The sequence below is a fragment of the Sinocyclocheilus rhinocerous genome, unplaced genomic scaffold (genome assembly GCF_001515625.1).
Source record: "Sinocyclocheilus rhinocerous isolate Xijiao unplaced genomic scaffold, SAMN03320098_v1.1 scaffold2849, whole genome shotgun sequence".
NCBI lineage: Eukaryota > Metazoa > Chordata > Actinopteri > Cypriniformes > Cyprinidae > Sinocyclocheilus > Sinocyclocheilus rhinocerous.
In genome coordinates this window covers 366490-388306 of record NW_015642055.1, presented here as the reverse complement: position 1 = coordinate 388306, position 21817 = coordinate 366490, and the positions used below count along the sequence as shown (strand labels likewise).

The 21817-nt window shown below is 37.1% G+C and overlaps 2 protein-coding genes across 3 annotated transcripts in view; both read right to left on the bottom strand.

Moving 5' to 3' along the window:
* Positions 1-14368, bottom strand: part of LOC107755575 (ATP-citrate synthase-like) — a 25550-nt gene extending 11182 nt beyond the window's left edge. Inside the window, exons 1-9 of one of the 2 annotated variants that reach the window (XM_016572450.1) lie at positions 14190-14368; positions 9884-10062; positions 8349-8471; positions 7463-7525; positions 6498-6688; positions 4297-4376; positions 3330-3460; positions 2349-2467; positions 593-729 (exon numbers count right to left, since the gene is read on the bottom strand). In XM_016572450.1, the coding sequence (XP_016427936.1) occupies positions 593-729; positions 2349-2467; positions 3330-3460; positions 4297-4376; positions 6498-6688; positions 7463-7525; positions 8349-8471; positions 9884-10042 (1003 nt within the window). In that variant the 5' untranslated portion in view covers positions 10043-10062; positions 14190-14368. Of the gene's footprint in view, positions 1-592; positions 730-2348; positions 2468-3329; positions 3461-4296; positions 4377-5669; positions 5881-6497; positions 6689-7462; positions 7526-8348; positions 8472-9883; positions 10063-14189 lie in introns of those variants that run through there. The other variant, XM_016572451.1, reaches the window with a different exon arrangement.
* Positions 14369-16598: 2230 nt separating this feature from the next.
* LOC107755574 (uncharacterized) lies at positions 16599-21508 on the bottom strand. The gene is made up of 4 exons (XM_016572449.1): positions 21076-21508; positions 19788-20057; positions 19573-19700; positions 16599-18179 (listed from the first exon to the last, which is right to left on the bottom strand). The coding sequence occupies exons 1-4, from the start codon at positions 21506-21508 to the stop codon at positions 17736-17738; spliced, it is 1275 nt and encodes a 424-aa protein (XP_016427935.1). The 3' UTR covers positions 16599-17735.
* Between the last annotated feature and the right edge of the window lie 309 nt (positions 21509-21817).

The following is a 21817-nucleotide window of genomic DNA, read 5'->3' as shown; positions in this document are numbered from 1 at the left end:
CCTAGGATGCTTCGAGGGTAAGTAAAACACAGCCTAATTTTCATTTTTGGGTGAACTAACCCTTTAAAACTTGAGATTGTCAACAAAAGTTAGCTACCAATCTAGTAACTTTGAATTTAAAAAAAATTTATGAATTAAACTTGTTTGGTAATCACTGCAGCATTGATGCTAATAAATACTTCTTAATATAATAATAATAATGATGATAATAATAATAATAAATATTATTATTATTAATATTGTTGTTATTTTAATAACAAATATAATACACATTTTATTTATAATATTTCTATTAATATGACAAAGTAAAAAAAAAAAATTCTGAAACTTTTTATATAAATAGAAATTAAATATAAATCTATTATATAAGGACAGTTTAAAAAAATCTGGGTCTGGGACAAACCCCCCAAAATTAAATGATTTAAAGTGAACAACTTTAATTATTTTCCCCCAGTATTTCGTGATGAAGTGTAAAAGATTTTACACATAAAAAAAAAAACATTTGGACAAGAATTGTTATAAAACACTTCAAAATCATTTTATGTGAAAGACTAATAAAGAAAGTTGGACTTTAAGACTGTGGTGCACGTACCATCAGGGTGCTTCTCACGGGTCATGAGGGAAAGGATGGTCTTGGCATAATCGTATGTTTGTTGCTCACTCGGAGCACCTGAATACTCTCCGTAATTGGCCAGCTCATTGACTCCGCCCAGATCACAGATTGTGTCACTATGAGTGAGGAAAAATACAATACTGTATGTTAACCTATTTGCTCTTATGTCAGGAATATTTATGACTGAAATCCTAATGAAATCCCTACATTAGGAAATACAGGAAATAGAGCAAGTCAATATTATCCAGTAAATCTAGCATCCGTTTTATTTGCTCATGGTTTATTTGTCTGTTTGTTTATGGGCATTAAAGAGGAAAACATCTGGTTTCTTGATCCTCTGCCCTACTCTCAAGAGGACAGCACATACACATCCTAATTAGTCTCACAACGCTTTCTCTCGCTCCATCTCCTCCCTCCATCAGGGAGAAGGACAGATGCAGCAGTGAAAGATAAACCTCTAAATAACCGTTCTCAAGCTTGGATGGGTAATGTCATTTAGCTCTCAGAGTCTGGCTCTTACAGGTATCTGCTTCATCTCTCAGTCCACGAAGCACAAGAGTTCTGCTCATTACACCAGCATCTTCCTTCAAACGGTCTCTTACTATAAATTCCATATTCCAAGCAACTCTTAAGATTTAGGATTTCATTTAGAAATGAAAATTCAGACATCGACTCTGTTGTTTGAAACCCTCATGTTGTTACAAATCTGGAGGACTTTCTTGAACAATGTCTTAATGTTTTTGTCCAAACAGTCCAAGTCAGTGAGGTCCAGTGTTGCTTTGGACCCCACTGACTTTCACTGTACGGACGAAACTGTTGAAACATTTTTCAAAGTATCTTCTGTGTTCTGCAGAAGTAATAAAGTCCTACAGATTTGGAATGACATGAGGGTGCATAAATAACTGAATCTTTTATTTGTGGATGAAATATCCCTGTAAATTTAAAAAGTTACAACAAAAATGAACATTACCAGATTATTTACTCACCTTTAAGCCATCCTAGGTATATGTGACTTTCTTCTTTCAGACAAAAACAATCAGAGTTATATTAAAAAATGTCCTGGCTCTTCCAAGCTTTATAATGGCAGTGAATGGGGGCAGAGATTTTGAAGCCCCAAAAAGTGCATTCATGCATCATAAAAAGTGCTCCACACTGCTCCAGAGGGTTAATAAAGGCCTTCAGAAGTGAATCTGTGCATTTTTATATCCATATATAAAAAATTTTTTAAAACCCGTAATCTTTATTGTATGCGTGTTCACGAGAAGGTGGCGTTCTAGCAGATGACTCTCCGGTGATTAGTGACGAATGTGGAAGCGCAGATGAGAGAGCAAAACAAAACACCGGTCACGAATTAAAAGCACAAAACAAGGATTTGTAAAGAAAAATGTCAGAGGATTTCAATATAAGCCAAGAGGAGACTTGGCTTATAAACTTTGCTTCTGGAGCCATGTGGAGCACTTTTTATGATGGATGGATGCACTTTTTTGGCCTTCAAAATCTTAAACCCCATTCACTGCCATTCTAAAGCTGGGAAGAGCCATGGCATTTTTTAAAATACAACTCAGATTGTATTTGTCTGAAAGAAGAAAGTCACATATACCTAGGATGGCTTGAGGGGGAGTAAATCATGGGGTAATTTTCATTTCTGGGTGAACTATCCCTTTAAGCAGTTAACATTGAGAGTTAACATTCATACATCATATGTAAGCTAGACTAACTCGTGAGCGACAGGTACCTGTAGACGACAGAAGCTCCGCCCCCTGCCACCATAGTCCAGATCCGTCCGCGAGGGTTCAGGAGAGTCAGCTTGAGGCTGGCGCCACTCTTAGCATCTAGATCTGCTATGTATGCCTCCTACAGGAATGTTATGAAAAGGTTTGTATACTGTACCTCACATCAGTGGCTAAAGACAAAATCTGCTGTTTAATGTCTAAAAAATACTGTATTTTTTATTTCCCATATAGCTAGGTTTGGTTCAAATGACATGGTAAATAAAAACAAACAAGATTACAAAGTTTATCTACTAGTAAAATGCCATAATAAGAGGAATACAATTCATATAAATGAAGCAGAAACTCATTAGTTTCTGGTGTGCAGACACAGTAAACAGAAACATCATAAAATGGCTTGTGGACTGCGTGTTGACCAAATATTTAATGAAGCCAACACACTTCCCTGTCCTACCCATATGGACCAACAACCAATTACAGCAGCACATCTGACAAAAGGCAAAAGAGTGTACCATAGGTTATTTATTAATACACCAACTCTGATTTTATTCCAGTCTGTTATAACAGCTAGTGTATCTGTGTGTGTGATACCAATTAAACCGGCCTTCTGCCAGATAAATATTGCCTAAAAACATACTGGCAACAATGACTCAAGCGCAGAAGACACATCACTCTCTATCTCTGCACGACTCATCACTGTAATAGTGTCTGTGTTTGGTGAATGAATGATTTATGAAAGACTGCCTTTAATTAATTATTAAATCATATTCTTTAGAAGAAGTGAAAGTAAGCAGAAACAGAACCACAATCGTCCTCTGATGAATCAACAAAACAGTGATAAAGGCAGGCAGTTCCTTCCTGTTCCTTGTTGGGTTTACAGATTAACTCATACAAATTAATACTTAGATGGCATCTGTCACTGTATCACTGAAAACGTACAATATTATCCAACAAAATACACATCTACATGTGATTTTGATTGTTACCTCAGGATAGGCCTCTCTGCCGAAGGGAGGGGGAAACTCCACTTCACCCCACTTGGCTTTACACAAGTAATCGGCTGTGGCATCGATTTTAGCAGCCATGTCCAGCACATACACTCCATCTTTAGTGACCACTGACAGAGAGAAAGAGAGCGTTTGTTCATCCCAGTTTCAACTTCTGTCACTTGGCTTTTTTTGCCTACCTTAGGCAATAATGAAATGTACATTTCCACTGAATCCTTTATTTAAATCTCACAGTTACTAAATGCTTTGGCTTGTGCTGTGGAAATGTTGAGGTGCACATGATGTTTCCAGGCGCATCAAAGTGCTTCAATATTTTGATTCTTATTGGCATATATGATTCTTGAGTCATGCATTCCACTGGATGACTATGCGATTTTATGTTTAAAAAAAAAAAGTGAAATACTATGAGAAACTCATGCAGACAGAGTGCATTTTCTAACAGACTGAGAACATGTGAAATGATAAAAATGTGATTTATATAGACAAAAACACAAACAGGAACATCAAAGGAAGTTAGAAACAGTAACAGATGCCGTAGGGCACACAGGGATTATTAATTAGTGCCCTATGAAACATCCCCAGTCACCATCAAACAGCAACCATGTTAATTAATTAGCCTTAATTTTCTCAAATTAAATCTTTCCTCAAAACATTCTATTATGTGTTTTTGACACCAAGTTGGAGCAGGGTTCAGCCTTCAGCTATGAAGGAAAATAAGCAAATAGTGTCAAAATAAGATTTGTTCTGTCATCTAAAAGTAATGAGCAAGTAGAACTTGTACTGCCTTGTAAAGAACTGGAAGTGGTTTGTATTTGGTCTCCATAGAGCGAATCAACAGTGCCAAGACACGGGGTAAGTACGGAATCAGAAGTTTGGCTGGGTGCACAATTAACGTCATCTATAACAGACGTCAGCTGAGGTGGGATGGGCTGCTTTTGTGACTTACCAAGAGGGTTGATCTCCAAGTACGTAAAGTACAAGTCTTCATACAGGTTAAACAAGCCTACCAGGAAACTAGTCAACATCCTGCAGAAAAAACAAACAAACATCTTTATGTAATATTCTGTTAACAGAATATTATTGTTACATTAAAGATTATGAACATGCTAAACTGACATGCTAATGATTTCTGGAAAAAAAAATACTGATTAAAAACCTTTTTTTCAATGCTGAATGTACTGATGCTTCTGTAATATTGTATACAAAACAAACTGGAAACAGACGGACTATGAACAGTAATGACACTGGATTAAACGACAGAACTGGTTACTGGTGTGAGCCGGAACAGCTGCTGTTTGAGGTAACGAGGGAAAACAGAGGGAGACGTGAGGGAGGAGAAAGTGAGAGAATCATCCGTCATCCACCACATAAAAAAAAAAAACTGTGACGGTCCATAGTCCGGAGAACACAAATTATACACGAGAAATGACAAGGAGACTGAATCACTGGAGGAAGAGGGAGAACTCGTGGGATGACAGTAAATCAGTAAATACACTCGGTGAAAGATGACAAAAGGAGATCAGGAAGGGAAAAAAGATATTTTATGCCACAATATTTGTGAGAGGGAGTTGCATGTTGTTTATCAAGCTGTAATCTTCATAAAAACATTGTGTGTGTGTGTTTGTCTGACTGAGAATAAGAGAGGGAGAGGAAGAATAAAAGAGATGGATGAATAGAAATAGAGGTGTGGATACTGGCCAATGCAGCCAAACCTGTCTCCCCGTCAATGTCAGCCAAGACGGTGAGGCCAGCCAGAACGAGATGTCAGTGTATGTGTGCCATCAAAAAGATAGACAGGGTTTATAGACGTGAATTGAATAATACTGGGGGGTGGGAGGAGACGGGGAACGGGGAAAAATTTCATTTGTGTAATGGATCAAAGTGCCCTCAACTACTGGCGGCACAGCTGAGAGCACCTCGTTTGCTTGTTTGTCCTCCGTCCTCTACATCAGTCTCATTATTTTTGCTCACTGTTATCCTGTCTTGATATGTAGCAAGACCAAGTACTGCCTGCAGCATCTTATGCACAGGGATGCAGAAGTGACCCTCAAGGGGGGCAATTAAATTATGGCTATATTTCCCCTAGAGTGGTCGTTATATGGCAAAGGAAGTTGAATCAGCATATAGCATGAAAAGGGAGTTTCTATACAGATTTTAAAATCTTGATTCTGATTAACTGACAGAAAAAACATTTGTAGACCAGCATAACAAAGAAGTGCAAACACTGCTCAGCATAACACAAAAAGGCTAAATAAACTATACAAAAACTATAGATGAGTGTAATATTTAACAACATGTAACACTGATTGTCTGACTCACTCTTTCTTATCTGCAGGGGCGTGTGTGAGGAGCTGACTCTTGACTGTGTCCGCACTGATCTTCTCATCCACTCCCACCAGGAGTTTCAGGGCTTTTGAGTCCACGTCTCCTACATCCACACCTCCTTCATGATGGAAGAGCATGTAATCTCCTTCACGTGTGGCATAGATACAGACGTAAAACTCCTCCTCCTGAGGGAAAGTCACAATTCAGCAATGTTAGCTCTCCCTTCCTCATTTTTGCTCAAGCAATGTCTCGGATAGTAATCCATTAACATACATTATCATAATCATTTTACAACCATGTAAATAATACAACCTCTACTATAAAAAAAATATATATTATCAACAAAATTGTTAATAATAATAATAATAATAATAATAATAATAGTAATAATAATAACTGTAGAATTATTATTATCATTATTATTATTAATTTAGTTAACAATAATTCTGCATCTAACAATTTTTATAATACTATATTATTTTACTAATTTATTGGAATAATTTAATAATAGTAATAATAATAATATTATTATTATTATTATATGAATTTATTTAACAATAATTCTGCATCTAACAAATTTTGATATTATTATTATTATTATTATTAATAATAATAATAATAATAATTAATCCAACTAGAAAAATAATGAAATATAATAAAATGTATGTTAGGTACACAATCATTTAATTGCAGCTTATAATAATAATAATAATAATTCTGCAGCTTTTATTATTATTATTATTATTATAAACCACAAATAAGCCATTTCATTCATGTACCCAGTAGATTACATTTATTGGACGGCTCACCTGTCTGACTCACTCTTTCTTATCTGCAGGGGCGTGTGTGAGGAGCTGACTCTTGACTGTGTCCGCACTGATCTTCTCATCCACTCCCACCAGGAGTTTCAGGGCTTTTGAGTCCACGTCTCCTACATCCACACCTCCTTCATGATGGAAGAGCATGTAATCTCCTTCACGTGTGGCATAGATACAGACGTAAAACTCCTCCTCCTGAGGGAAAGTCACAATTCAGCAATGTTAGCTCTCCCTTCCTCATTTTTGCTCAAGCAATGTCTCGGATAGTAATCCATTAACATACATTATCATAATCATTTTACAACCATGTAAATAATACAACCTCTACTATAAAAAAAATATATATTATCAACAAAATTGTTAATAATAATAATAATAATAATAATAATAATAGTAATAATAATAACTGTAGAATTATTATTATCATTATTATTATTAATTTAGTTAACAATAATTCTGCATCTAACAATTTTTATAATACTATATTATTTTACTAATTTATTGGAATAATTTAATAATAGTAATAATAATAATATTATTATTATTATTATATGAATTTATTTAACAATAATTCTGCATCTAACAAATTTTGAATATACTATATTGTTTTACTAATTTATTGGAATAATATAATAATAACAACAACAATAATAGCTGTAGAATTATTATTATTAATTTATTTAACAATAATTCTGCAATTTTTTAATTTATTTAATCTATTATACTATATTACTTTACTCTATTATTATTATTATTATTATTATTAATAATAATAATAATAATAATTAATCCAACTAGAAAAATAATGAAATATAATAAAATGTATGTTAGGTACACAATCATTTAATTGCAGCTTATAATAATAATAATAATAATTCTGCAGCTTTTATTATTATTATTATTATTATAAACCACAAATAAGCCATTTCATTCATGTACCCAGTAGATTACATTTATTGGACGGCTCACCTGTTTGTGGGCTACGAAGGGCTCAATCAGGAAGTTTTTGAGGATGCCTTTAGCCTTCCCCACCTGAGAGACAGAGAGATGTTGTATAAGAGCTTATGTTTGTATAAGGCTTTCCATAAGGGTTAACCATCAGAAATTGCCTTTGGTCTGAATCTAAAAGCTTCTCCTAATGAAAAACACAATGAAAAGGGAATTATGTAAGAGGCAGAAGAAAAGGAGGCCAGAGATGGGAAGGAGGAGGTAGAGAAGTGTTCATACAGTCTAAAGGCTTGTGTTGAGCACCAGTGACTGGACCTCAGTGTTCAGGGACTCGCTGAGAAAACTGAACAATTTGACAAGCAGAGCCGCAAGCCAAACACGCACGCGCACGCACGCACGCACGCACACACACACAACAATCTCATTTGTGCTGCAGTTAAAACAGCAGGCCAAAAGGCCAGTTGATATAAATCAGCTAGAAAGAAAGAGGAAGGCGAGGTGACATTTCAAAGAGAGAGAGAGTGAAAAATAAAGAACTGACAAGGTGGGAAAACAATGAAACGCTTGAAAGTGGGTCCACAGAAACTATGACCAGTCTAGCAGACGCAAGACAGAGAGAGACCTTGCAGAAATAACCTACAAAAAATATGTGCAGCATGGGACAACAAAACACAAAAATATTACAAGAAGAAAAAAGTAATGTCTGTCTTTTTCTCAGCTATATGTTTCTGGCCCTCAGGCAACGTTATATGCAGGGGCATGACATTTAATATACTGGGTTACATAAACTGCAAACATGCAGAACAGAAAATGTGCACACAGCAAATGCAATTTACACATTTCCAAAGGGATAATGCCAATAAAACTAAAGTTAACATTAAGAGGCAGTTTGAGTATCTGTCCTCACCATTGTCTCCTTCATAAGGCGGGTTTTGAGCCATTCCTTCACTCCCTTCAGATCCAGGTTCACACCCACCAGTCCCAGCTTTCCTCTGCGCTTGATCAGCTGATCTGGCTTCACAACCAACCGCTGGACAGAAACATGAAAAACACCAAAACAATCAAACACACATCCATTAGAATTTATGATGTTAAGCATTGTACTATTGCAAAAACAACAAGGAATGAAAAATAACAGGAATTTAAGAGGTTTTGTCAAGAACCTGTGACAACATCTAAGGTTGAAATGACTTGTTTGAAACAGACTACGAGATCTGGAACGCTCAGAATTTTCGCTTCATCTTTTCTTTGTTTTAAAATGGTAAAAATCCTCAAAAGGTTTAAATGAACATGGTCTCAGGCTTTTGGAGTCCACTGTGTGTTAAATAAAACTGAACTTCCTTATTCATTTTTAGAAACACAAACAGAAGGCAGGAGTACGATCAAAAGAAATGTCATGATTTCCTAATTAAGCCGGTCTCTATATAACGGTCTCAGTCACTGACTAAAGATAAAGGGAGGGGACAGAGAGACATATCTAACATCATTATACCCTCTGGCTCCTCCATAAAGGTGATTAAGAGTGCTTTTTCAGCAGAAACTGTTGCTGTACTGTCATTTGAGAAATTCTGCTACGCTCACTTTAGCTCCCTTAATTGATGTGCTAGTCAAGCAGCATACTAATGAACGCCATCCTCTCCCTCCAACATCCTCAGTATCTCTCTCGATACGACTTCTTTTACTCATTTACCCCTCAGCAGAAATCTAACTGTTTGAAACGGCTGGTAATAGTAAAATAGTGCTTTTATTGGATTATTCACAAATCATTTAGAGAAACTATTCTGAATCATTGTCACAAACGCAATTTAAAACCTATGCATACAGTACACTGTATTAGTATTTATGTATTGCAATAAAAACAAATCATTTAGAGAAACTATTCTGAATCATTGTCACAAACGCAATTTAAAACCTATGCATATTAGTATTTATGCACTATGCACTGTATTAGTATTTATGTATTGCAATAAAATTTTTTTACATTTGTTACTGATTTTTTATATTTTAGGAACTATTTTATAAATATGATTAAATGTAACTATTTATAGGATAATTGTAGTAAATTCATAATATACAGAATATATAAAAAGTAATTAACACATAATAAAAAAATATACATAATCAATAAAAAAAACACATATTAATATCCCCTATGAAGATTCAAAGATTTCAAATTATTGTGGCAAACAAGTAGGCTAAATCATTGTATAGAGATTAAAACCAAGTGTTACCAATTACTAGCCAAGAGTACACAATGATCCACTTTGCAACAGAGTTTGTAACTGTGTCGAAGACAAATTCCACCTGCACTATTTTTTAATTATTGGCCTCATAGGCACAAGTCATCTTTGGTCACTGAGTTGCATCACTTGGCAGGTGAAGTAAGTTTCAGCTCAAGCCCAAATGTGACCCCAGATCCATTATTTCCAGCAGCTGTCTTACCTCTGTCAGTAGCCAGGGGTGATCCTGAACCAGTCGCTCCCAGTCGGTTTCTGCCGTCACGTTAGCATAGCGAAAGCGGTTCTGTACGGCGGCTGTAGTGCAAATGTGTTTGTAAAGAAGTTCTTTCCCCGTCTGCTCAGAGATGGCTTTGGCTGACATGGTGCTCGATGACTAAAGCACTGCAGAGAAAGGCACACAGCAGCAACTCATTAAACATCAGTCAGTCACTTGAGAGCAATAAATGAACAGCACCTTTTAAAATGCTTTACAAAATTACAATGGCTCAGATCAGTGCATTAAATAAAAAAGTAAAAAGACTAAATAAATAAGGCTATACAAAATACATACATACATAAATACATACATGTATACATAAATAAAATAAATTAATTAATTAAAAATTTAAATAAATAAATACTTTGTGACACATTTTGTCATCATTGTTCAAAAGGCCATATATAAGAGATTTACAAGTTACTGACATTTGCACAAGAAACAAAAAGGTATACAAGGGTATAAAGTTTTTAGTATCTATTTAATGTACAATACATAAAATAAATACATGAAGCCAAGTTACTTCGTCCATTCTGCATTAACCAGGAAACTGAGCAGGAAGTTAAACTAACACCCCTGAGTGAAACTAACACCCCTGCTAGACATTTAAATACCACGCTAAAGACACAGACACAAATATTTTGTAGAAACCACCATTTTTCCATGCATTTTCTCTCGCTACATTACATTTCTCTTTGTTTATCTGCTGATTTCTCTCTCTCTCTCTTTACCTTTCCCTGGATCAGGAAAGGCAGCTAAAAATAGGCTTGATGCTCACCCTGATTTGATTAGCCCTGGACTTCGTGCTGTGCATGAGAGCAACATCCAATTGCAGTCTGACTGACACATGATAGAAGGGCAATCAGGTACATCATGAACAGCAAGAATCAGCTGAGCTATCTTAAACCAAAAGAAAACCCATCCAGACAGATAGTACAGGCACCAAATCTTAGTAAACCAATTTGAGCTTGATTCTCTCCATCAACTCTCATACATGAGTGCATTTGTGCCTGGCAGGCTGAGGTCGCATTCAGATGACATCACCGTCGCCTGTCTGAACCCTGTCAGGACGTGCAGTGGAACGAGAGTGCCAAGCTGCCAGTGGGGTCAACGTAACCCGTCTTTGTTTAAAAAAGACAAGATAAACCAGTCGGCAGAGAATGACAAGAACCAACCATCTCAATCTGTATTCAACACCACACTGTGCGTAGGCTTAAACAACACAGACAACATAAAGAACCAAAGATTCAAACAATGAATACACTACCATTCAAAAGATTTCTTTTTTTGTTGTTGTTGTTAAAAAGAAATTACTACTTTTATTTAACAAGATCACTTTCAATAAAATAAAAATGACAATAATAATGATATCTATTTCAAATAAATGTTCTATTCATCAAAGAATCCTTAAAAAAAATTATCACGGTTTCCACAAAAATAATAAGCAGCACAACTGTTTTCAACATTGATATTAATATTAAATGTTTCTTGAGCAGCAAATCAGCACATTATAATGATTTCTGAAGGATCATGTGACACTGAAAACTGTTCTTTCACAAAAAGTTCTGAAAAAGTTTTCAAAAGAAGAAAAGAAAAGAAAAAAAATCCTACTGACTCCAAACGTTTCAGTAGTGTAGGCTATGTAATATTTTTTTTCACTGTTTTTCACCGCTCCTCTTCTGCAATGAGAATTAATGAGGATGCATGTGGCGAGGAGAACAGAGTGTTCAGTTACTGTAGAAGACAGTCCAGTCCTTGACCCGGCAATTTACTAATGAAGAGAGAGGAGCGCTCCACCCCCATGCAGAACCCTCCCTGCACATCACCCACCCAACTCACTAGAGTGCTGTAAATGCACAGACTGAAAAGAAAACATTGCATTTAAAGACTTCTGTATTTAGCATTGTTCTGATAAAAAGACACAGAAAAACAAAAAACACACACAATGCCTCACTCACACATTGCTGTATCAGTGTACATCTAGATTTGACATCCAGCATCACCGCAAACATTGGCCAGAAGGAAGTGAGGAGTCATCGCACTGGCCATATTGGACTCACAGACCAGTGATGTAAAATAAGTTAAGCACAACACAAGCACAGAAAACCAATACAACTTTGTGAAGGCAACACCGACTCTGTCCAAAAAAAAAGAGGTTCCATAATTCACACCCTAAAACTGGTCTTTAAAATGCTTTTATACACTGTAAAATCTACTTTTCAAAGTAAATAAAAAATAAAGGAGTATGCATTTTTGGAGTATGTATTGCAAGAAACTACAATTCCAGTCTTTCTACTTCAAAATTTCATTTTTAATTCAATGTGTTATTTGCTAATTGTTTGTAATTATTTTTTAAAATGTACCAATTTCTAAGTGAAAATTGTTTGTACACTAATTGTTTTTAAAGTACCAGCCTTTTCGGTAAGTTGACGTCTACTGATTCACATCTCTTACAAAATATCCTACTGTGACCACTGCATGAAGAAAAATACCATACAGAAACATTGTTTCACCACACTAAAACGGCAGTAACTATCCATTAACCAATTTAATCAAACCAGAAATTACACTAGAATTATGACAGCTTACACTGACTGGCAAAGATACCATAATAACTTATTACTGTTTTGGGATAGTAGCAATAACTACTGACAGAAACAAAGGTTATAATGGTACATTTTTGTAAGATGGATAAGCAAAAGAAAAACTAGCAGTGTATCTCTAGATTCAGTAGATAGTCTCAGTTACAGCAATGGATGTGCCATGTACTTTCCTATCTAACCGATAGCGCTGCAGAGTGTTTTATTAGTATTGATCCTAGCGCACACAGAATTACCAGTGACCTGATCTGACTCCATTTACAATGGTACGGTGATGGTAATACTGCTGTACTTTTCAGTAAGTGCTGGCCAGTTGCATGCACACGCTCATTCTGCACTGCACAGCTGGTTAAGGACTTGTGCGTGTCACTAGTAGTGATGCAACTGATTTATAACTGCGTTTCGCTCGCTCACAAAACAGCAGCGGTATCATTCATCACATCGGAAGGATGCGAGGAGGAGCAGGGGGTTTCACAGTAAAGATATTGATCTTATTACACTCCTAACCCAACACATTTATCTGATTCAAAGGTGTATTAGACCTGTTACATATGAATAACGTTAAAGACCAAATTGCAGTGTTTATGACAGGCGTTATTAAATCTTATTTCCATCCTCACTGATCTCTTTGATCTAATGCATGGATGGATCTTCATTATTTAAGCTCAAGTTTATATAATGCTTCATCCAAAAGATGATTGACTTAATTTACTTTAATTAAATTCCTGACTACAGAAATCCATTTAAACATTTATTCCTGTCAAACGAATCCGTATGTTAGATATGTTTACTAGTACTTGTTATATTTTAATCACTAGCCAATAACGCACTCATGACTCAGTGTCACTAGTAATTATTTACAAAACACAAATCCTAATCCCTTTGCTATTAGTCACTATTAACAATGGAACAGTTAATTGATAGGAACAGTTAATTGGTACTACTGGGATAGTGACTTGTAGCAAGAGAATAAGTACAAGTAATGCACAAGTAACTAATTGATTAGTCACAACTGCAATATACAGTACACTGGTGACTAATTGAATAGCTATCACTCACTAATGAAAATAGTAGCAGTGTGCAAGTGCCACATTTAATTTATAGCAGCTTGTAAAAGCAAAAAATGACACTGGTCACAATTTAATTACATACTAATAATTAAACCAAACTATTAGTCAAATAAAATCAATACTAGAAAGTTAAGGAATATGTTTAAACTGCCTGCCATTCAGGACAAACATCTTGTCTCTAGCCTAGACTCTAATTAACTAAAGGAAATGAGCTGAATTTAATTAATTAGTTTGAATGCGTCTTGTGTGTTTTGTTTTGTTTTGACACTTCCGTATACGTGAAAGGTGTTAACGAAGCCATTCGTTCATTTAAATCACAGGTAAAGACCAGTAGAACCTGTCTCTGTACTGGTGTCATGTATGACTGATATTCACGATCAACATGACAATAAATATAGATAAGCTGCGCTAGAGTCCTTCACCCTGATCTATACAGTCAGTGTTTTGAGCAAAAAGAGCTGTGTCACTGTACGTTTTTTACTCTCGGTTTCTTATATTTCGCTAAATGTACTTGCAAATGAGAGACTGTTTTCAATAGCCACGGTTTGTACTACTAGTACGCTGAGGTTTTGAGCCACTTACCGGTCTATGTACTCTTAATGACAGCAGGTTTTGTCCTTTCAGGGAGTTCCTAGTGCACTGAGTCTGTCTGAGAGAGTTGACAGGCGAGATATGGTTGCAGGAGACACTTTTTCCTCCAGACAGACAGCGTGGCTGCTCCCTCCCTCACTATGCGCTCAGCTTTTCCTGTTTTCTCTACGCCGACATCTGACGATGGCCTTGGCTGATCTCTTCTGTCTCTGATTGGCTCTCGCCATCCGCTGTGATGCGAGGCCACGCCTACTCGAACAGTGAACGTTTCATCGGACCAGGGTTTGATTGGCTAATTCTGCCTCGTCCAGCCAATCAGGCTGCGTCATCGGGCATTTAGCAACGCCGGAAAACGACCCAAATGTGCAATGTGGACTGAGTTTTGAAAGTGGCGATTTCTAAAATTAATTGTCACAATCATTTGTGACCCTGGACCACAAAACCAGTCATAAGTGCCAATTTTTGGAAATTGAGATGTATACATCATCTGAAATAATCAGAATAAATACGCTTTCCATTGATGTATGGTTTGTTAGGATAGGACAATATCTGGCCGAGATACAACTATTTGAAAATCTGGAATCTGAGGGTGCAAAAAAAAAAAAAAAAAAGTCAAAATATTGAAAAAAATTAAAGTTCTCTTTAAAGTTGTCCAAATGAAGTTCTTACCAAATTTACAAAATATCTTCATGGCTATTGGTACAAATAGTGTTACTTATGACTGGTTTTGTGGTCTAGGGTCACATTTCCATTTTGCCAGACAAGTAAACAATCATTGCTAGAAATTGCGCCATACTCATAGGCCATACTGCACGCACAGTCTGGTCACATATGAAAACCATAATCAATGTAATAGAGTATTTAATTTATAATCACTTGACTAGGGCTTAGCAACAAGAGTAACACTTTGAATATTACAACAAGTACTGAACAAAACAACAACCATTATTTTCACAAAATAATGTTCACATTTGCTTAGCAAACACTGAATCATTAATCAATATACACAAATCCAGCAGAGGCTTTCTCAAAGTCAGGCTCCCCAGGCAGCACATTCCTTTCTTTTGCACAAGAGTCATTTAAAATTAAATTAGCTTCATATCTAATGCACCACGTTAGATAAAATCAAAGCTTTTCAGGTGAATTAATTGGCCTTTACAAAGGGCACTGCCGCACTGGCTGTTGCTAATGCACTTTGGCTCCTCTGTCCACAGCAGCATCAGTTAATGGGTTTGAAAGGCTCTGTCCAAGAGACATGACTCAACTTGAATTTACAAAACAGACATTACAGGCTTTAAATAGAAACATAACCATTGATCACTGGATGTCAACAGTGTTTGCAGAAGCAAGACTCTGATAAGTCAGTTTGGAAACCACAAGATTACTAGTGTGGCATCGACCTTAGTCGGGTAGTGGTAGGCTATATTTTATTTTTGACAGGAATGAAAACGAGTCTGTGAGGGATAGAAGTAGAATGTGCTCAATGGATTGTACTGTTGTTTAACAACATACCAATTATTAAGCTGATGAAACAAAAATCTTTCAGTAGACAAAATATGTGAAAATTACACGATTTAGGACTTATATACAGTGCATGCCATTGTAAAGTCTGAATGTCTACCCCTCACAGTCTTGTTTTCATCAGTGTTATATTCAATATGGCATCTCGGTTACATAAAGGCTGCACAGTTGTTCATTCACACACACACACACATTATATATATATATATATATATATATATATAGAAAGAGAGAGAGAGTTCATCACTGAGGATGTGTATAAGCCACACCATCCAGACATACAGTAGATGGTGTTTCTTCAAACAAACACCCACCTCAACCATATTTAGGGAAATGATCACCTCGATACAAGTTAAATCTTGCATGTCAGAGAGAGATAAATATGCGTGGGAGGGATTATTTATACCAAGACAAAACCAACATATTCTTGCCTCTCTGGTTGGTCAACTCACTAGCTGTTGAGCTACAGCTGCAATATTGGCAATATGCTCCATCTAGCTTTTAGTGGAGACAAACGCCCCCTACTGGCAAATTTACTGTGAAACGAACTAAATAGGAAGATGCACTTATGCCGTCAATAATTAAGAGGTTGTGTATTCACGAGCCACTTAAGCTATAGTTACTTAGCCTGCATTTTTAAGATAATTTAATTTCCTATGAATCCAGAAACCGGTGCCGATTAGGAACCAGACGTTTGCTGCAGTTACGCATTTGCCAATTTGTGCAAAGGTGGAATCTATTTGAAGTGGAATGAGCATGAAACCACCCATTTGGAACAAATGATTACACACATCCTTAATTAGAACAAGCCAACTAATAAATTCAATCCTTCAAACATTAAAAACATAATTCACTAACAGCAAGAACAGAACACCAGGGTTGTCAGAGCCAAGCACATTCTTTATTAAGTGTACAAAAAATGAAAAACAAGGCAAGTGCAAAAATTGAGTGCCTTGATGTTAGAGACCTATAAGAAGCATGGCTTCGGCCATCTAGAAACCTACAGAAGAGGAAGGCACCAGATAGATGCTTGTCACAGTATTTAGAGTGCACTTTTTTTTTTTTTTTTCAAAATTGATAAGAATGAGTGAGACAGAGAGAGTAAATGTACCATCACATGTGAATATACTGGTTTATGAAAGAGCTGATCGTACAGATATAATGAAGAGAAGTACAGGCATGTCTCATCCGACGTGACGGGCTGTAAATTCAAAAGGGGTCTCTGATGGTTTGACCAACACTGTGTAAATGATAAGTTTAGGAGAGAACACTATTTCATACACACACATGCACACTTTAGCCTAAAAACATGTCACAGAGAGTATGTAATCTTATTTGATAAAAAGAAAAACCTTGGTTAATTTTACGTGATTGCGAGAGAGAGATTAACCATGTCGTGTTTTTTTTTCTTCTCTTTTTGGCAAAAGGCATGCACACACACACACAACAGATCACTATCGGTGGGATTATAACAACGGTGCAGCATGAATTCTTGGAAATTATCAGCTCCACAAAGGCCGAAGAAAGAGAGGGACACCGAAGAATCACATACTAAACTAACAAATTTATACTCTATGCCAAAACTTCCTGTGATGAAGGATCAAGGTGCTCTATTTCATGAACTCGAAGATCTAAATGTAAATTTAGAATGCATATCTTCTAAAGATACTGAATGTGAAACCATGTATCTAGACTAATCAACAAGAACTCGGCTGGAAAGGAGTATAAATCAGTTAATCAAACCAGTAAAGTTGTGCTAAATCTAAGTGTTCTACATGAGTGTCACGTGTAAGGAAGACCGATCGTGGATGTACCTGTGTAAAGGGAACAGGGATGGTGTGGCGGCCAAACAGCCAAGTGAACTAGCACCTAACGCAGAGTGAACTTTCCAGCAGAGTGATCCATGACCTTAAGGCAGATACTAAGGCCTCTGAGCTTGTGTTGCCAGGCAAAAGGAAAAAAGGCACCAGCTAAGAGAAAGCCGGGAGCCAGCAGGCCACTTTGGAACATCTGGTCTCACACTGCCTGCCAAATCATCCCAAGCCATCCCTGTGCACACACTAAAGCTGCGAAAGTGAAGGTGGTATCTGCGGTAATCGGTTCCCTCAGGGCGAGGAACCAGCGGCCCTCGCTCAGGTAGGTCAAAGTACCCAAGTCCATCTCGACCTGGGTGCCCTCCTTGCCCTCCTTCTGCAGAGCCAGGATCTCCAGCAAATCCAAACCGGTCTGAACCTCCTCAACGCCGGCCGAGCAGCCTAATGTGACGTGGGCACGGCTACCCGCTGGAAGAGCCTCTACACTGGGCAGGAGGGCCGGAGCGACCCCTTCTTTGTCTGCTCCCTCGGGCCACAGCTTCAACTGGGTTTCTGTCAAAGCCACACGGGCCCCAAACGTACGAGGGGTCACTATGAGAGCAGTGACGGAAAGCTCATAAGATTTGGCAAGGGATTCCTTGACCACCTGCAAGACAAAATATGGTCAAATAAGTACTGTATTAATATTTGGTAGCACTTTACAAAAAGTTCGATTTGTTAACATTAGTTAATGCATTAGGTTTCACGAACTACCAATACACTATTTTTCAGCATTCATTAATCTACATTCACATACTTGCACTTGTATACTGACACGTTTACGGTTTTTTTTTTTTTTTATGATTTATAGTTACTTTTTTTGTTGGATGACATTATATTAATTTCTGCATTTTGATTCAGTTCTCTTTATAATTTTTTGAAAATGTAATATTGTTTAGGTGAAGGCTTTAAATAAGTTCTTCTGGGATTTCCGCCTTTCCATGCACTGTATATAAAGATAATTATTCTCTTGCAATTTCATTAATGTATATTTTTATTATTATTCACTTTTTAATGCCATGCCAGCATCAAGGCTATTTTCACGGCGATCTCAGAATAAATTACACAAGGTATACAATTAACAAAAAGTTATAAAAGACATTTCAAATCTACACAACCTAAAATACATTCAGGTGATACATTTTTAAATAAATCAGTTAAACACCTCTGAATAAAACCGTTGTCTATTTACATTAAAAACAGTACTGTACAATCTAATAAAATATCATGCATATTTTTAAATTGTGCAAAATAAACTCATACTTACTAATCTAAGTTCAAGTTAATTTCCACGTATGCTAATAAATGAACATTTCATGTTTAATAAATGAACATTTATTAATTAATTTCATAACCAAATAAAAAATGGCATTAATCAGTTTTAATGTAAATTAACTCTTGTTTATGTCAGCATGGCAGGAAACGGGTAAAATCAGCTACAAAAGGTAAATAAACATTAAAAAGGAGGTAAAGAACAGACAAAAAGCATAAATTAACAGAAACAGATAATTATAAATTTCACTCAAAAAAAAAAATTTCAGGCTATAAAAAAAAGTTCATTGTAATTTATTTCAATTGTAAAGTGTTCAATATATATCAGACACTTATATGGCAAATTTGCAAAGCATACACTAACAATTTCAGGGAACGTGACATTATATACCATACAAGTACTGGCAGATATTAGTAATATTTAATTATCAGTATTGGTCTGAATTTGCTGATACTGGAAGCTGATAATATAAAGGGGCTTCCCCTGTCAATGTTATGATGACTGATTTTTAACTTTAATATTACATGTGTAATATTTCATACTGGAAAACAAGAGAAGTTGTTGATATTAATTAAGAGTTAAGAGTTAATTTTGCCAACATATTAGTTATTGGGTGCAATAATATTATAATCAAGCAGGGATCTTATTCACAAAACACATCAGAGCACTTACATTTGCACTACATGATATGACATATCTAACAAAATGGCCTGTTTGGAAAACTAACCTGTAGCTCTGCATACTCTTTAGCCCCCTCTGCTTTCCCATAATCACAGAACTTTGTAGTGCAGTGGAGTTGCAATGGGTTCTGGAAATACTGCTCAAGATCCACTTCTTTCTCCGCCTCACCAGTAACTGGAAAAAAACAGATCAAAATCAGCACTACAAACACACCAACTCTGAGGAGAACCACAAGTGTATGTGTTTACACAGTCCACTCACATTCACTGATGTGTTCTTTGAAGGCCTCCAAAGTGTCCAGCGTCTTGAGAAAGTCCATGGTTGCACACTTAATTCGCTCCTCTTCCTCTGGAAGCAGGAACCAGCCAAAGAACAAAGGCAGCTCTGGCTCTTTCTGCTTGGTCTCTGCCTCTTTCGGAGGCTTAGCTTCAACTCCATCAGCCTCTGGTTGTACCTTATCCTCTCCTCCTTCTGTCTTTGTCTCCTCACCTTTATCAGATTCTTCGGGCTTGGCTTCATTCACAGCAATGGGTTTGGACTCAGCCTCTTTGGCAGGCTCCTCCTCTTTCTTAGGCTCCATCTCTTTCACAGCTTCTTCCTCCTGCTTCTCAGGCTCAGAATTCACAAACGCCCAGTAGATTCACTCAGACGGTAGCGACACATCAAGCAGAGGTCACACGACGCACATAACGGTAACGTTACATGATTTAACGACGTTGCGCACACGAATTTAGACAACTTGGTGGAAAAATTGTGCGTAGCTGTAAAAGAAACGCAGGCTACACTTAATTCAGTGAATGTCTAAATCTACAGAGACTCGTAAATTAATACGACCAAGTGAGCTTACTCAGTTAATTAGCGGTAACAATGCAAAGCCATGGATTGGGGAGTGGCAGTGCCCAGCCACGCTGCATGCAGACAAAACAAATCAGCGTGGCAATGCCTAGCGCTGCTGGTAAAGGAAGCACATGCCAGAAACACCATTTTTTTGTTGCATCTAAAATCTTTGTTTTCGCTTAAAGTTAGATATGCGTAATCAAACTCACTGGTTCCAAATACGTTCTACAAGATTACAAAGTAACTGCGTAAATGCAACTCACTTGATTACAACGTTGGCAGATGTGTGAAAAGCTGTCCCCGTTTTCCGAGGCTGAAGGTTCAAAGCGCCGTACAGCCAAATTGCACGTTTCTCCAGAGCGCTACGCAAAACCCCCGCCTGGCCGAGCACTAGCAATAATCAGGAAACAAAACGGAAACCACTGGCACTTGAGCGCGCGAGTGCGGACGCGGAAGGGAGAGGCAGATAAAAAAACTGAGCAGAGGCACATTTTGAGCGCGCTCCCGCTGCCTCACTGTGCACGTCAGCCACCGGATTGTTTTGTGCATCATAATGTCTCGATTATCACGTGGTTTAATTACTCAGTACAGTTCAGTCTTTACTTTAATTTCTTAACAATGGCTAATGACAATGACTATCACTGTACATCCCTAATGTTAGCAGATGGTGCGAATAGGTTGGGGTCGGGCTTGGCTTCATTCACAGCAATGGGTTTGGACTCAGCCTCTTTGGCAGGCTCCTCCTCTTTCTTAGGCTCCATCTCTTTCACAGCTTCTTCCTCCTGCTTCTCAGGCTCAGAATTCACTTGAACCTGTGGCTCCTCAGACTTCTTCTGCTGTTCTGGCTCAGGGGGTTTCTCAGAAGACTCGGCAGTTGGGGTTTCCTCAGGAGATTTTTCCAGCGCCACCTCGGGTTCAGACGGTTTGGCAGGAGGAGTTTCAGAGTCCATCGCTTTCTCCTTTTCTGACAATCCCACAGCAGAATGCTCCGTCTCTGGGGTCTTCTCGGGTTCAGGGGCTGCTTTTGGAGGTTCTGAAGGTGCCACCTCTTTAGACTTAGGCTCCGATTTCTCCTCTCGTTTCATCGCCACTTCCTGTGTCTCAGCAACAGCCTCTGGAACTTCCTGATTCTGTTCAGCATCCATTGCTTCTTAACAATGGCTAATGACAATGACTATCACTGTACATCCCTAATGTTAGCAGATGGTGCGAATAGGTTGGGGGTCATCAGTGTTGGGAAGGTTACTTTGGAAATGTAATAGGTTACAGATTACAAGTTACCCTATTTAAAATGTAATAAGTAGTGTAACTATTTCAATTATTTAAGTAATGTAACTAATTACATTTGATTACTATTTGATTACCTTTCCAACGAATGCTTTATTTTAAAACATTTAAGGCAGGGTTAACCTTACAGTAGTTGTTCAACACGGATTACTGTCAGACTTTCAAAA